General features: G+C 36.7%; 1 protein-coding gene across 2 annotated transcripts in view; it reads right to left on the bottom strand.

Annotated features, from left to right (window-relative positions):
* The window catches only part of LOC128244899 (protein LSM14 homolog A-like), a 46,897-nt gene that overhangs the window by 30,691 nt on the left and 590 nt on the right, over positions 1-15,616 (bottom strand). For both annotated transcript variants that reach the window (XM_052963019.1, XM_052963020.1), the window contains exons 2-3: positions 11,831-12,000; positions 11,431-11,608 (exon numbers count right to left, since the gene is read on the bottom strand). In XM_052963019.1, the coding sequence (XP_052818979.1) occupies positions 11,431-11,608; positions 11,831-12,000 (348 nt within the window). The remainder of the gene's footprint in view (positions 1-11,430; positions 11,609-11,830; positions 12,001-15,616) is intronic.

Genomic DNA, 15,616 nt, shown 5'->3' with positions numbered 1-15,616 from the left:
ATTGGAAAAATATATCATATATTTTGCTTTAGGAATGGGTCTGATAGTCGGACCCGTGGGTACTATATAAAATGCCCTGGTTATTGTTAATTAAACATGTTTCTAAGTTAAAATTTCCTTGAAACATTGAAGTAGTTAGTAACTGGATACAGTATAAGTATTGTGAATACCATCAGGGAATATCTTATGCCTGCAGCTTGGTATTACATTAAATAGTTTTATGTCCCATCCGTAGACACTTACAACACATGGTACTTTTACATCGTGTCTTAATAATTTCTAACAACTGAACTAGTGAAAAATCTTACATTTGGTGTTCAATGAGGAATTTAAAACATATACTGATTGACACCATTATAATTCAATGAATTTTCACCTTTGAAAGTTGCAACTTAAAACTGAACTTAAAAGGTCCGATTATCAAATTACAATTACATTGTAAAAGGTTGTCTTACTGAAATTTAGAAATATTAAATATCTTGTACTTCATTTTTGTGTTCTGTTAGCATTTTTGCAACAAGAGATGTTTATACTAGGTTTGTAACTGAACTTAAAGTTCATATGTAAATATATAGTGTGCCTTTTGTCCCATCCGTAGACACTTCGGACCGGATACAGAAAGTGATCTAAAAAAATTATGCATCAAGATAATGCTGAAAAATTGGTATGGCCTTGTTTGTTTTTGATTCTGGTGTTAGAAAAAATCACTTTTATTTGCTTCCTTGGGCTTCTAAAAATGGTAGATCATTTACAAGCAGTCAAATTCAAAATAATATCATGACATTTATGGTTAAATCTCATTTATTTCTACTAAGAAGGAATAAAGTCAATTATTTTGACCATAACTGTTTATTTGGCACCTATGCAACAAGTCTGGCTAAAAAAGCATTATAAAAGAGTTCTGTCACATTATCAAAAGCATTTAAATATACATCACAAATTATTTTTTTTCAGTATTCCTTGATACATAAACCTCCCTGAAAAAAAAACTGGAGTTCGAACCTAATGATTTTATTCGAATTATTATAACACCATGACCCTACTGTTATGGAACGTATGTAATTTGGCTATTTGAATACTTTGATTTTTTACCCTTTGTGAAACACTTTGTCATTATATCGTGACCAAGGCGTAAGGTCATACTGCTGGAATAATTTGCTCTTTTTCGATTCCCTAAAATGCCTATACAGATAAGGACTGCTTATCAGTAAGTTGGCTATTGACTGGGAGGTGTTATCTGGCCACTTGCCTATATGCTAAAGGGTTAACAGAAAATCGTGTTTTTATCAATGAAATTATCAAATAACCATGCAGCATAATTATGCCTCCCTTTGCAATACATTACCAAATAATTACTACTGTGTATATATCACACAATGTTTTGAAACGCTAAAATGATTAGCTTTTGTCATAAACATTGGAATGTTTTAAATGATTGTTCCAACAATAATCTTATCCTTTTGATCATGTTATTTGATTACGAAAACAGTACCGGTACGGTCTGAAGAATACAAATTGCCAAAAAATCGACCAATCAGAATTGTTGTTACAATTAATTGCGAGTGTCTTGTCAAAAATGGCAACCATAAATAAACTGGTTTAATAATATTTTGTAAAATAAAGCTCTGTGAACTGATATTGTGTTCAAGTTTTAACTTAAATTCTCGTTATGGTGTTGCATGTTAGCACACACAGGATAATATCTCAGCAACTACTTGATGTATTGCATTGAGACTTTATACAATGGAATTCAACCTTAATACGTTTTTTTTCTTGTTAATGAAAAATTAGCAACAAAGGCTTTGAAAAAAATTTCAAACAAAAATGCCGGACCGGCAAATTTTCTTTCGGACTGACAAAAAATCGGTCTGAATGACTGAGACTTTTTCTGAATTTTCGTGATGTCTGTAAACTGGGGCTAAGAATTACTTTCATTGTAATTCTTAACCAATATATAGTTTCTTTAATATTTATATAAGGCTGTTGCTGTTTAGGTGCTTTTTACTTTTTTAATGTGATACATCTCACCATAAAAATAACACAACAATGAGAGTCCATATGTTTTTCTATTTTAGAACTACTTTGTTCATGAAACAAGAGTCAAAGAGTGTTTGATGTTTAGACAACATACTTCAAAACCTACTATTGGTTGATCAATACCAAAATGCATTTATTTTTTTGGTCAACATTAGGGCTAGAATTTAAGTTCGCATACTCGTTAAATGCGAGTCAGTTTTGCCGATAGCAACCTCATAAAAATCTATTTGCTAAAATCAGCGAGTCCAATATTTCAAAACAAAATACCAGAGGACGAATATCATGTCAAATAGACGCTAAACAACTCATAACAGGTAAGGCAAAAAAAAAATATATTCTGCCGCTTATCAGTGTAAGGATGCATGGATCACTGTTAGTTTAGATTTCAATGCAATACATGATGTGCTGAGATATTAACATAAATGTGGTTACATGGAAAATTTAAATCAGAATTTTAAGTATAATAATAAAGGGCCATGTTTTGCAAAAAACAGTTATTTAACTTGGCTATTCAATTAGGTTGTGTGGTTGAATACCATTGTATAAAGTCTCAATGCAATACATCAAGTAGTTTTCAAAAATAGGTAGGGTAGGTAGGCTTTTTATTTTTTTTATTTTATTTTTTTATTAGGCTTTATTTTAGAATGTTATTGTCATCATTGGAGAATGGTGTTAAAATTATCTTCTGTATAAGCATTTAAGGTTTTAAACTACATATTGAAAAGCAATCAAAAAAAGAAGAAAAAAAAACATTTTTTTTTTTTTTTAGTTTTTCTTTTTTTTTTTTTCAAACTGACTATAAAAACGGTAGGGTCGGCGCCTATTCCGTAGGTAGGGTCGGGTAACCCGAACCATATGTATTTTTTTTTTTTTAGGCCCTGTGTGTGCTAACATGCAACACCATAACGAGAATTTAAGTCTCATAATGAAGGGGCAAAAATAATACAATATGAACGATAGAGTTATCTTACTTGATAAAAGAAGAAGGTTAAATGGTTGGGAGCCTGTGTGTAAAGTTTCAATGCAATACATGATGTATTCGCTGAGGTTTTGACTGTGGTTACATGCAAAACCTTAACCAGAATTTCTATGTCAATAAGAAAGGGGTCATTTTTTTAATTTAATGCAAACTAGAGTTATCTAACTTTGTTAATTAAGTAGGTTGGATGGTTGAGTACCATCACATGTGGCAAGTTATTTTAAAATCTGTCCATACAAGGGAAAGTTACAGCCCGGACACGACAACCTATACTCTATGTCCTTATATGCAGCACTCCATTGTGAATAAACACTAAGTGTGACCTTGACCTTTGAGGTAGGGACACGGGTCTTGCACGCGACACGTCGTCTTGGTATGTGGAACACGTGTGGCAAGTTATTTTAAAATCTGTCCATACAAGGGAAAGTTACAGCCCGGACACAACAACCTATACTCTATGTCCTTATACGCAGCACTCCATTGTGAATAAACATTAAGTGTGACCTTGACCTTTGAGGTAGGGACACGGGTCTTGCACGCGACACGTCGTCTTGGTATGTGGAACACATTTGGCAAGTTATTTTAAAATCTGTCCATACAAGGGAAAGTTACAGCCCGGACACGACAACCTATACCCTATGTCCTTATATGCAGCACTCCATTGTGAACAAACACTAAGTGTGACCTTGACCTTTGAGGTAGGGACACGGGTTTTGCACGCGACACGTCGTCTTGGTATGTGGAACACATTTGGCAAGTTATTTTAAAATCTGTCCATACAAGAGAAAGTTACAGCCCGGACACGACAACCTATACTCTATGTCCTTATATGCAGCACTCCATTGTGAACAAACACTAAGTGTGACCTTGAACTTTGAGGTAGGGACACGGGTCTTGCACGCGACACGTCGTCTTGGTATGTGGAACACATGTGGCAAGTTATTTTAAAATCTGTCCATACAAGGGAAAGTTACACTAAGTGTGACCTTGACCTTTGAGGTAGGGACACGGGTCTTGCACGCGACACGTCGTCTTGGTATGTGGAACACATGTGGCAAGTTATTTTAAAATCTGTCCATACAAGGGAAAGTTACAGCCCGGACACGACCACCTATACTCTATGTCCTTATATGCAGCACTCCATTGTGAATAAACACTAAGTGTGACCTTGACCTTTGAGGTAGGGACACGGGTCTTGCACGCGACACGTCGTCTTGGTATGTGGAACACATGTGGCAAGTTATTTTAAAATCTGTCCATACAAGGGAAAGTTACAGCCCGGACACGACCACCTATACTCTATGTCCTTATATGCAGCACTCCATTGTGAATAAACACTAAGTGTGACCTTGACCTTTGAGGTAGGGACACGGGTCTTGCACGCGACACATCGTCTTGGTATGTGGAACACATGTGGCAAGTTATTTTAAAATCTGTCCATACAAGGGAAAGTTACAGCCCGGACATGACAACCTATACTCTATGTCCTTATATGCAGCACTCCATTGTGAATAAACACTAAGTGTGACCTTGACCTTTGAGGTAGGGACACGGGTCTTGCACGCGACACGTCGTCTTGGTATGTGGAACACATTTGGCAAGTTATTTTAAAATCTGTCCATACAAGGGAAAGTTACAGCCCGGACACGACAACCTATACCCTATGTCCTTATATGCAGCACTCCATTGTGAACAAACACTAAGTGTGACCTTGACCTTTGAGGTAGGGACACGGGTTTTGCACGCGACACGTCGTCTTGGTATGTGGAACACATTTGGCAAGTTATTTTAAAATCTGTCCATACAAGAGAAAGTTACAGCCCGGACACGACAACCTATACTCTATGTCCTTATATGCAGCACTCCATTGTGAACAAACACTAAGTGTGACCTTGACCTTTGAGGTAGGGACACGGGTCTTGCACGCGACACGTCGTCTTGGTATGTGGAACACATGTGGCAAGTTATTTTAAAATCTGTCCATACAAGGGAAAGTTACAGCCCAGACACGACCACCTATACTCTATGTCCTTATATGCAGCACTCCATTGTGAATAAACACTAAGTGTGACCTTGACCTTTGAGGTAGGGACACGGGTCTTGCATGCGACACGTCGTCTTGGTATGTGGAACACATGTAGCAAGTTATTTTAAAATCTGTCCATACAAGGGAAAGTTACAGCCCGGACACGACAACCTATACCCTATGTCCTTATATGCAGCACTCCATTGTGAATAAACACTAAGTGTGACCTTGACCTTTGAGGTAGGGACACAGTCTTGCACGCCACATGTCCCCGGTCCGGGGGTATACCGGGGATAGCCGGGGAAAAGGGCTGTGTTTTTACTTTCCATGTGGCCCCGCAGGGCCAGGTGACTGCGGTGGTTTTGTCATAGCGCCAAATTTAGCGGAGATTGGGCCTTATATAGAGTCTCTGGGGGTGCGGGGGCATTTGGCCGGGGTTTAACCATCAGTTCGTCCCCGCAGGGCGAGGATTTTACCCGGGGTTGGCTAGACCGAAAGCCAAAGTCCTGGCTATTCCCAGGACCTGGGGGGGTGGGGGCTGTGATAACAATTGACTGGTGCATTACCGGAAACACAGGTATTTTTTTAATTGGCCTAAGCATAAAACACTTTAGGCCAGAGTTTTTTTATCTTTAGATTTACGGGAGATTTTTCAAAAAGTTGGGTAAGGAGGAGGAAATAAAAATAAAAATAAAATGCATAAAATGTCCCGAAGGAGAAATAAATAAAAATAAAACAGATTTTTCTTCACAGACAAAACACACCTTACTTGCTTTTTCATACGCTGAACAAAGGGTGAAAGATCACCATACAGTTTCAAAAGCATAATTAAAGATCCTTTTAAAGACTGAAAATATTGACCTTAACACAGTTCAAGCGCTTATTGAAATTAATGCACCAATCAATTGTAACCACGGCCCCACAGGTCCCCTCAGGTCCGTGGAATAGCGGGGACTTTGACTTTCGGTCAAGCCAACTCCGGGTAAAATCCTCGCCCTGCGGGAACGAACTGATGGTAAAATCCCTGCCAAATGCCACCGCATCCCAGGGACCCTACGTAAGGCCCATTCCCCGCTATATTTTGCGCGAAGACAAAAGCACCGCATTCACCCGGCACTGCGGGGCCACCTGGAAGGTAAAAACACGGCCCATTTCCCCAGACCTGGGGGGGGGGGGGGGGGGGGGGGGGGGGGGGGGGGGGGGGGGGGTAATTGTTAAGTATATATTTGTTCAAATGCATCTATGCATTTATGCATACATGTGTTGTATGTATTATCAACCCATTGATTTTATGAAACATGTCAGTGTATTAAAGGAGTTGAAATGGCCATTTCTAACCTGTTGCCCACAATATAAGCATTTCATTTTAATAGTGAAGTGATCAAACATTGAACAAAGTTTAAGACACGGAAAGGAGGTCAAATGTTTTTTATGTCTTTAAAATATAGCACCGTGACTATTTACTGTAATGTGGTTTTCATATAGAAAATATTACCAAATAAAGTCTAAGCCCTGATGGATATACCTATTCACTTCAAAGTTTGACAGGGCTTACGGAAGCATAGACAGTCAAATTCTGTAAACTACATTAATTTTATGTACTTCACCAAAGAAAATTCGGGAGCATTAAAATAAACTTGACAATTGTAATATATTTCAAAATATCTGGTTAAAAACTGATTTTAGAATTGATCCTGAACAATATCCTTCTAATTCCAGCTATTGGGATGCCCTTTGACACATGAGCAACTGATCAGTTTGACTTCTTTCACTGACTGCCAAATATTATCTTATGTTCCAATTTTTTCTGTCTGGTCGTAACAAACACAATGTTATTATTAGCACATTTTCAGTATTTTATAAATTCTTATTAATTATTTAACAAATTAACAACTACAAACGTAAGAAGATACCTTGTGTTTTTTCGCTTCAAATATGTGACCGTGAGGCAGTGTGTTCAATGCTCCTCAGAGTCACATTCAGAAATAAATATCCATTTTGACTATGATGAACCAATATCATTTTGCAGTTTGTGTTTGTCAGAAGCTTTGCATATTTGCGCTGTAATCCAATTCATCCTTTTTAATATACGACGTGCGTCAACGACTTTTTTATTTACAAACACAACCCACAAATTTCTGTCTCCTTATTTTGACCGGAAGTTGCGCAATTATTCCACGAATCGCGAACAACATACTAGATCTACAACAAGAGGCCCAAAAGGGCCTATGCTCTACTGGCATGGCTTTAGTGGTCATATCAATCCAGAGCATGTATGTATGGGTAAAAGGCAACAGACATATACTTTATGTTTTGTGTTTGGGTTACCTGAAAACGTAGCATGTTCAACATCTGAGCCCAGAAAGTATTGTAAGCAGATTAGTTGCATGAACTATTTTAATATGTGCCAAGTAAAAGTCATCTGACAAAAAAAAAATGCTTTCAAAACTGTACTCATAGTAAAACTTTCTGTAGTTTTAAAAGTTAAAAAAAGTTGGTCAAAAGGTCAAAGTCAAGGGCATCCTAGGACAACATTGATCAATTTGAACAAACATTCACAATCAATTGTGCTGAGATGGATGCACGAACACACAAAAAGATTTTCAAACCTTTCCAGATTTATGTTTACCAAACCTGTGAACCCTGGGTGTGGCCAGTAATGACACCAGGTGCATAACTTAAACATTCACAACCAATTTTGTTAAGATGAATGCGCAACCTACAGAACTTAAAGCTAAAAAATGGCCTTTGGGCTTTCAACGAGAACAAGGCAGAGTAATTCACAAAATCAACTGCAGAAGCAAAATCAAATTGTCTCTCAAAATCCTAGACTTGCAAATTGTCTCCCTTAACTCTAGACTTGAATTTACATGTAAACTTGGCTAAAAATAGAATTCGCTCATGCAGACCTGGCTAAAAATAGAAAGCAACTTTCATGGCCCATAATCTAGGCATTTATGGGCGGATCTGGCTGGTTTTCGAAAGGAACCGAGCTCTAATGGATATCTAGATACTGTACAAGTTTCATCGAGATACAATCAAAACTGAAGACTGTATCGTGTTCACAAGCAATTGTTTACAGATGCACGAACGCACGACCGCACGGATGCACATACTACGTACACATTACCATCGCATAAACTCTTCTGGCCTTTGGCCAGTAGAGCTAAAAAATGACAATATACACGCCTGAAGTTATCGACGGTTTGATTTAAATAAAGTTACATAAACATCGGAACGTCTTGGTAGTAAAACCTGTCTATAAAGCTGCAGATATTGCGAAAAATAAGTGATTTGACATTGACTCGCTTCTTACACTTTTGACAGGACGTTGTTATGGTTAGGGGTACCTGTTCTGTTTCCCGCGTATTTCCGACTGGTTTACGTATTATTGAAGTAAAAAGACCGATAATGAATGACAATTAGTACACGAGTTGCTTCTGAGATATGGGTTATAGAACACTAAATTTATTTTCTTCGTAACATTGGAGCAACGTTCGTCGGAAAAAATGAAAATAAAACTAGGAAATTTTGTTTTATTTTTATTTGGGTTTTGCAATATTTAGGTACGGCGCTCCCGTAAATCTAAAGATATAAAAACTCTGGCCTTAGTGACACTGATCGTGATTGCCGATTTTGATGACGTAGTACACATTTTCAGTATGTGATCTCCCTTGACAAGCAGACAAGTACAGCAAAGGAAAAACCACTGTTGTTTTTTCCCCCTGAATGTGTTGTCTACAGATATAAATAAACTATTAAATGTCGGAATAGAGTCTATTGTTACATTGATTAAAAAAATATTGGGTCGGTAGGTAGGGTTTTTTTTTTTTGTTTTTTTTTCTGGCAGTCAACTTCAACATCTTCTCTTCTGCCATGTAACTCATCGAAAAGGTATTTTATAGCTTGCCCTTGTTCTACACACTTTATTTGTTTGAATCCCAATGCATAATGAGTGCAAGGGTATACATTTACTGCAATCAGGAATGTTAATTTCGTCGCCATTCCGGTCTACTCAAAGGGCATTTTGTTGTCAGGAAAAAGAACTAATGCACCGGTTGGTGCTGGAAATCTTGGTATCTAGTTGTGAAATTTAGCAAATGGCATAAATTTCGGACAATTTTTTTCCGGATACCGGATTTTTTTGGCAAGTGATTTTTTTTGCAATAAAATATTTTGAGTCTGTGGCAAAAAATTGAGTCGGTCGGGTAACCAGAAACAAACCTATTTTTTGCTTAGGCCAGAGTAAAAAATAACCAACTTGCAAAAAATTGCAAGTAGGAAAAAAGTTTAAATTCAACCCTGAACATGTCTGTACATATAGATGCAGTTTGATTAGACCGAATCTGGCTACGACTTGATAATAAAACAATAGAACTGTTAAAACGAACACAGGGCGCTAGAATAGATAGGACGCAGGCAAAAAAATGTTTAAAAAAAGGGGTAAAACCCTTTATTCCTAAGAAAGGACACAGTCGGTTATGGATTTATTTAACATATTTTATTTTCGGTAACCTACCTCCACATTAGAGAGCTCACAGTTGAAAAGCAAATCAGTGATTTCTTCAGGCAAATTCGCAAATTTGGTTGATAATTGACTGAACATTTTCACAGATTTGGAGAAATTGAGGAGCTGGATTTGCTTTAAAAATCAACCCTGTCTTATAAACAAGTCTATACAAAAAAACACCATATTTCATGGGTAAAGTTAGGGGTCGATCTATATGCTGATAGCCTTACTGGCAGGAAAAAAAATGGTTGTCAAAGGAAAGGTAGTGAATTCAGACATTTAAAGGGGCTGTACTCTGTATGATAAAATAGCAAAAAAAAAGAACACTGTCAAAAACTGACATAAACTTGGCATTGATGTGTACAATGCATTGAAACTTACTAACTGAAGTACCACATAGTTTACAATTTATTTAAGTTAAGAAGTTATTTAAGATTTTTCCATTAAAAAAGATTACTGGGTATGTCTACCAGGTACAATTCATTTCTTATACGTGATTGGATAGTCGGTGTTATCATGTCATATTACCAAGGTAGGCGTATAGCTTAATTATGTCACCCAATCACGAGTAAGCCGTCGTAGCTCAGTGGGTACGACACTGAACTGCAATTTTGGCGACACAATTCAAACCCGGTCTCAGACAAAAAAAATTTAACATTTAGGTACTTTTTTTTTTATATCAAAGCCTAACACATTCTATTAGATAATTGTCCTGAGATTCGTTACAGAAAAAAACTTTTTTGGGTGCCAATCTGGTGTACAGTCCATTTACCAATGATGGTTTTTCACAGTACTGACACTGCCATTTTGTTTTCCAGTTTACAAAGCATCTCGGTAATACTTACCAGGAATGAAAGTTTATTTTCCAGGTCACAAAGGATCCGGGACCAGAGACAGAGAAACAGCGGAAATAACGCCAATATATTTGATTTTTTTAATTTTAACCTTTATGCCTAAAAAAAGGTTATGGTTGGCGATAAAATAATAGGGTCAGTCAGGTTACCAGAAACACAGGTTGTTTTTTTTGGCTAACATGCTGATAAAGCAAAAAGCCACTTTTTGTTGAAAAGCAAGAAACTACAGAAAATAGAAATAGACTGGACTGGCGTCCATGTAAATAGTACAACTGAAGACTAAACCTGTACCATACTGTCAAAAGCATGCCACGAATTTCAAATGGCAGAAGGTTACTAGCAGATGGTATTAAGATCAATTTTTTGTTGTTAAGATCAGTGGTCGAAATAAGCAATAGGCCGCAAGCCCGGCACTGGTTTCCGGGCTTGCTTAAATTCTTGGTTTTATACAGCAGGGCTTCAATGTTAAAAAATGTAATGCCAAGCATTAGTATATGCATTTGGGCTTGTTCAACAAAAAACTAATTCCAATGACTGTAAGATGAACCTTTTTTTAAAACCAGACACTTCATTTCAGACAGAACATTCAAATGTTTGGACTGTTTCCAAAAATACAGACACTTTCCAAGCAGTTTTCAAGGCAAAAGAAAAAAGAAAAGGAGATTTTTTGCAAATTTAAGGATATCCAGCAGCCTAAAAACAAAGACTTCCAAAGTTATTTAGTGGACAACATACCGCACCTCCCACCCTTCCGCAGGTAAAACTTTTTTTAAACTGAGCGTATAAAAATGTATAACAGAATAAAAATTAGTTTAATACAGTAAATATTCACGCCCCCCCCCCCCCAAATTTTCTTTAAATCATATAAAATAGATACAAAGATGTTTGAAGTTTCCTGAATGGGGCTGTGGAAATTTAGTTCAACTACAGAAATCTTGAAGTCTGTAGCCCCACCAGGGTAAAGAGGTTCATTTTGCACACTGTTAACATTTGACAAAAGAAGCAATTTTGCTAAATATAGTACCTGGCTGACCCGATGATTGTGGTAATCCCCCGAAGCCTGCCTGTTGACCCGGTTGACCTCCATATTGTTGACCATACATAGATGGAGCACTGAATGGTTGGTATGTGCTTGTGGCACTATTCCCAGAGAATCCTGAGGCCTGCTGCTGGAAAGAGCCACCAGGGGTCGGCTGAGATGACTTTTGGAAAAATGAGAAATATTCAAGTATGATTTTTCCCTATAAACAGATCACTAGGCTAGAATGAAAACACTCAATAAGAACATTAGTTACCATTATTAAACTTAATTAGTTTTACACTAAATAATATGATAATCATCAGTCAGATGGGGCAACAGATAAATGACATGATAATACAATAAACATGTCTGGTATCTACCTACATTCACAACCAGTTTATACCTTTACGATGGCCGGGTCCTGTGGCAGGGGTTGGAGAGTCTGTGGTTTAGGAGGCTCACAGACATGAAGATCCTTGATATCACTGCCCCGAAATATGATGTACTCAAATATCTCATCTCTAGGAGCAACTGGTCGATCAGTTGGACGATCTTCTGTACCAAAGGACCGAACTGAAAACAAAACAAAAAGCTTGCTCATGAATGTTAGTTTAAAGCGATCATCTAAAGTTACATGGGTGAAAGTAACAGTTTTGAAGAAGCCCTTGCCTCTGAAAGTTCCTGGAATAAAGCTTTATAAAACAGATCACATGACATTTTTTTGACTATTTGAGAAACAATGCCTCTACAATATTGTAAGCTCCAGCAGGTAAGATAAAAATCAGTTTTTTGATATGTCCTAAAATGTGTAATTGTGCAAATACATAGCCTGTTTATGCGATCTTTTCAGAAGTGGTCGAAGAGCATCAATGATATATAGGTCATTATAACAGGAATGAACAACTATTTCTGACTTCATTGCATAAGTCAAAATTAAAACAAGCCCTGAACTGGTTAAATGCTTTCCTAACTTGCTCTTATTCAGTATTTTAAAAGATTACTACTTGCATGGCATTTAGATAAATTTATTTGCATGGGAGGAAGTTTCCAGGTGTGGAAAAGTATTTTAAGTCATTGAAATTAAACTGATGAACAATCTTAATTAGTTTTCTGCAGTGTTCGACACTAACAAGGTCCCGGGATCCCGAGGACACCAATTTTTCAGGAGGGACTCCTGAACTTCGAAGTCCGGTATTCTGTCGGGACACTTAAATTTTTGACTGATAAACACTAAATATCAATAAATAAGTAGCATTTAATTAATTTATTACCTAAATTCGGGCTCCCCTAAATTTCTTGACAGCACATGTCAGGGCTTTTTCTGCCCAATTCGGGAAAAAGACCCTAGACATTTTGGGAATTTTTTTGTCGTAAAAATGCTGAAATTGGGAAATTTTACAGTTAAAAGTAAAAGCTGTCTAGTCTCCAGCGAATTAGGAAATGATTTTATATTAGTTTATTTCCCTTTAAAAGACCCAAAATGGCTGAAATATCAATCCTTGGGTGTAAATCTCTATTGCAATAAATTGATCATGACAGATAAAATTTCATATAGATATCTGAATGTGATGAAAATCAATGATTTCTGAATTCAATTATCAAAAAAACTTTACATCACATAATTGATTAGGATGATTAAAATGAACCAGTACATGTACTTTCTAAAATTTTCTGAAGATTGGGAAAAATATCTTATATTTTGCTTTGGGAATGGGTTCGGTACTATAGAAAAAGCCCTGCATGTCAAAACGATATTATTAATTATCATTATCGGACTCATCAAAGCGAAAGTATGCTGACTATTTGACTATAGTTACGTCATGAATCTATAAATAAACAGGTCATTTCACAAGGCGCATGCAGGTTAACGCTTCCGTTTTGTTGTTTACATTTTAAACAAGGTCAGAGCTGACAGAGATTTATTATCGGTAAAATAATTATGTGGCATTGTTTTGCTTATGTGTCAGAACCGCCCAAAAAGATGCCAACTCTGGTGATACCTTTTATATAATATGATACGACCTTTTGAGTATTTACAGTAAGATTTACGACACAAAAGAACAGCATCCTACTTTCAGAATTCTTTGTTAATTGGCATTCAACTTATCAATATTCTTTGTTAATTTTAAAGACATATATTTCATGCTTTGATAAAAAAATAATAGAAATAAAATTTGCAGGGTTTTATTCATTAATTCAATCAATTCATAAAAATTTATGACTTTTTGGCGCGAAAATCAACATGTATACACAATTTTTGGTCGTCTGCTCTTCCAGTATGCACTACGACTGTTGGGCAGTCTGATTGATTTATCAACAGCTCTACTAAATATTGATTGGAGTTTTCACAAGCCAGATGTAATATTCCTACAGTTTCTTAATGAAAAGCACCGACATTTGACAAGACCCTGAACCATACATGTGATAACGTCCCGGACGTCCGGGATTGTCCCGGAAATCGTATCTCTGTCACGGAGTCACGGAGGGTGCATGTTTGTCCCGGAAAGTCAAAAAAAAAAAACGAAAAAAAATAATCTCGGAATCGGAATCGATTATCTTAATTTTACCAATGTAAGTCAGCTATTTTGCCTGTCCGGGACACTAGTCGTAAAACACAGGACATGTTGACACTAATCCGTTAATTGGTACGTGTGTCGTCGAGGTCATTGTCAATCACCCGATAAATGATCTATCGGCCTATTGTTGTGCTTAACGAGTCGGGGAGGGTTCTTGTATACAAATTCATTGTTTTCATATGGATTTGTTTGGTCTTATGAATGATAGCTTTTAATTGATGAATTGATATTTTTCACACATTTTACCAACAAACGAGCATGAAGGTAAGTTCAAAGAAAGTGACAAAATGAGTAAAAAAACAAAATTAAAACCTCATCGACTGGAAAATCTTCTTTATCGTCTGGAAAATATTGTGTGTCATAAATTGCAAACGTTTTAAATGTGATGAAAAAATAAATATTTTGTAACGCATGCTCTCAAAAGCCGGGAAAACAGGTGCCCGTATAGTTGTTTATTTCCTGTTTTGATGAAACCGAAAGTAGACTGCATATCCTCCTGGTTAGCACTTCATTTAAAGCCTGGGAAAATATCTGGTGGTTTTATTTTTTCAAGAAAATGCAGAAAAAAAACAACCATGTCAAGTAAAAAATACGTCTTGGCAGTCAAAATAGGTACATTTTCCCGACGTTAAAAACGACTAAAATAGCCCCAGATATGCTATAGAATGCACCACAGACGTTCCCCATTTAAAAAAAATTCCGGGGGAGCATGCCCCCGGACCCCCCTAGTGTGCGTTGACATTACGACGAGTGTCCCGGAATCGACCCAAGAAATTATCACATGTATGCCCTGAACCATGATGTATTTTATGCGTATTTTCCAAAAATCTAAAAATAGTTACAACATCAAGTTTTTGTTTACATTGTATCCATTTCTGTTTTCGACTGAAAACAAAAGGGACTTCGACATTCTCCCGCTTTTGAACCCAATCTACCAACTTAGAGACCAAAATATACCTCACTGCCATTCAGTGCTACTAACCTGTCTTTACATGCTGCTGAAAACATGTATAATATGGTGGTGTATACTTGCATTACAAATTGAATAGTAAAAGGATGTTGAATTTAATATTAAAACAGGCTCAACAATGAAAAAAATGTAAAAAGTGGAAGGGACTCCTAATTTCAGGAAGGGACACCCGATTTCAAATGTTGGTGTCCCTTCATGATCCCTTGGAAAAATGGTTAGTGTCGACCCCTGTTTTACATCAATTTTGTTTTAAAAACCCCTGACTGAAATTGCATTCATCAAAAGAAATGAAAATGGAACAATATTTTTCACATACACAGTATTGCTTTTCGGATGCTTATAAACCCTTTAACTTTTTTACTTCAAAATCCATGAGGAGAACATCGAACACCAGACATGACTATTTATGGCAAGTTTACGAGATGGATTAAATTTTATCAGGTAATTTGATGATATGGGGATATAGTTAAAACAACAACATAAATTACAGGGCGCCATAACTAATGAACAAAGCAGAAGTCATGTAATTCTTCTAGAATTTGCCTTGTAAATGTTTCATCATGCAATCATCATGGGTGCTTAGATGTGTTGCTTCTCAGTTGATATGTTACTTATTTTGTATCTAATAATGTTCGATCTGGAA

This window comes from Mya arenaria, chromosome 8, assembly GCF_026914265.1.
Source record: "Mya arenaria isolate MELC-2E11 chromosome 8, ASM2691426v1".
Lineage (NCBI taxonomy): Eukaryota > Metazoa > Mollusca > Bivalvia > Myida > Myidae > Mya > Mya arenaria.
Note: the sequence above shows the minus strand (reverse complement) of the source record. Positions and strands in the feature narration are given on the sequence as shown.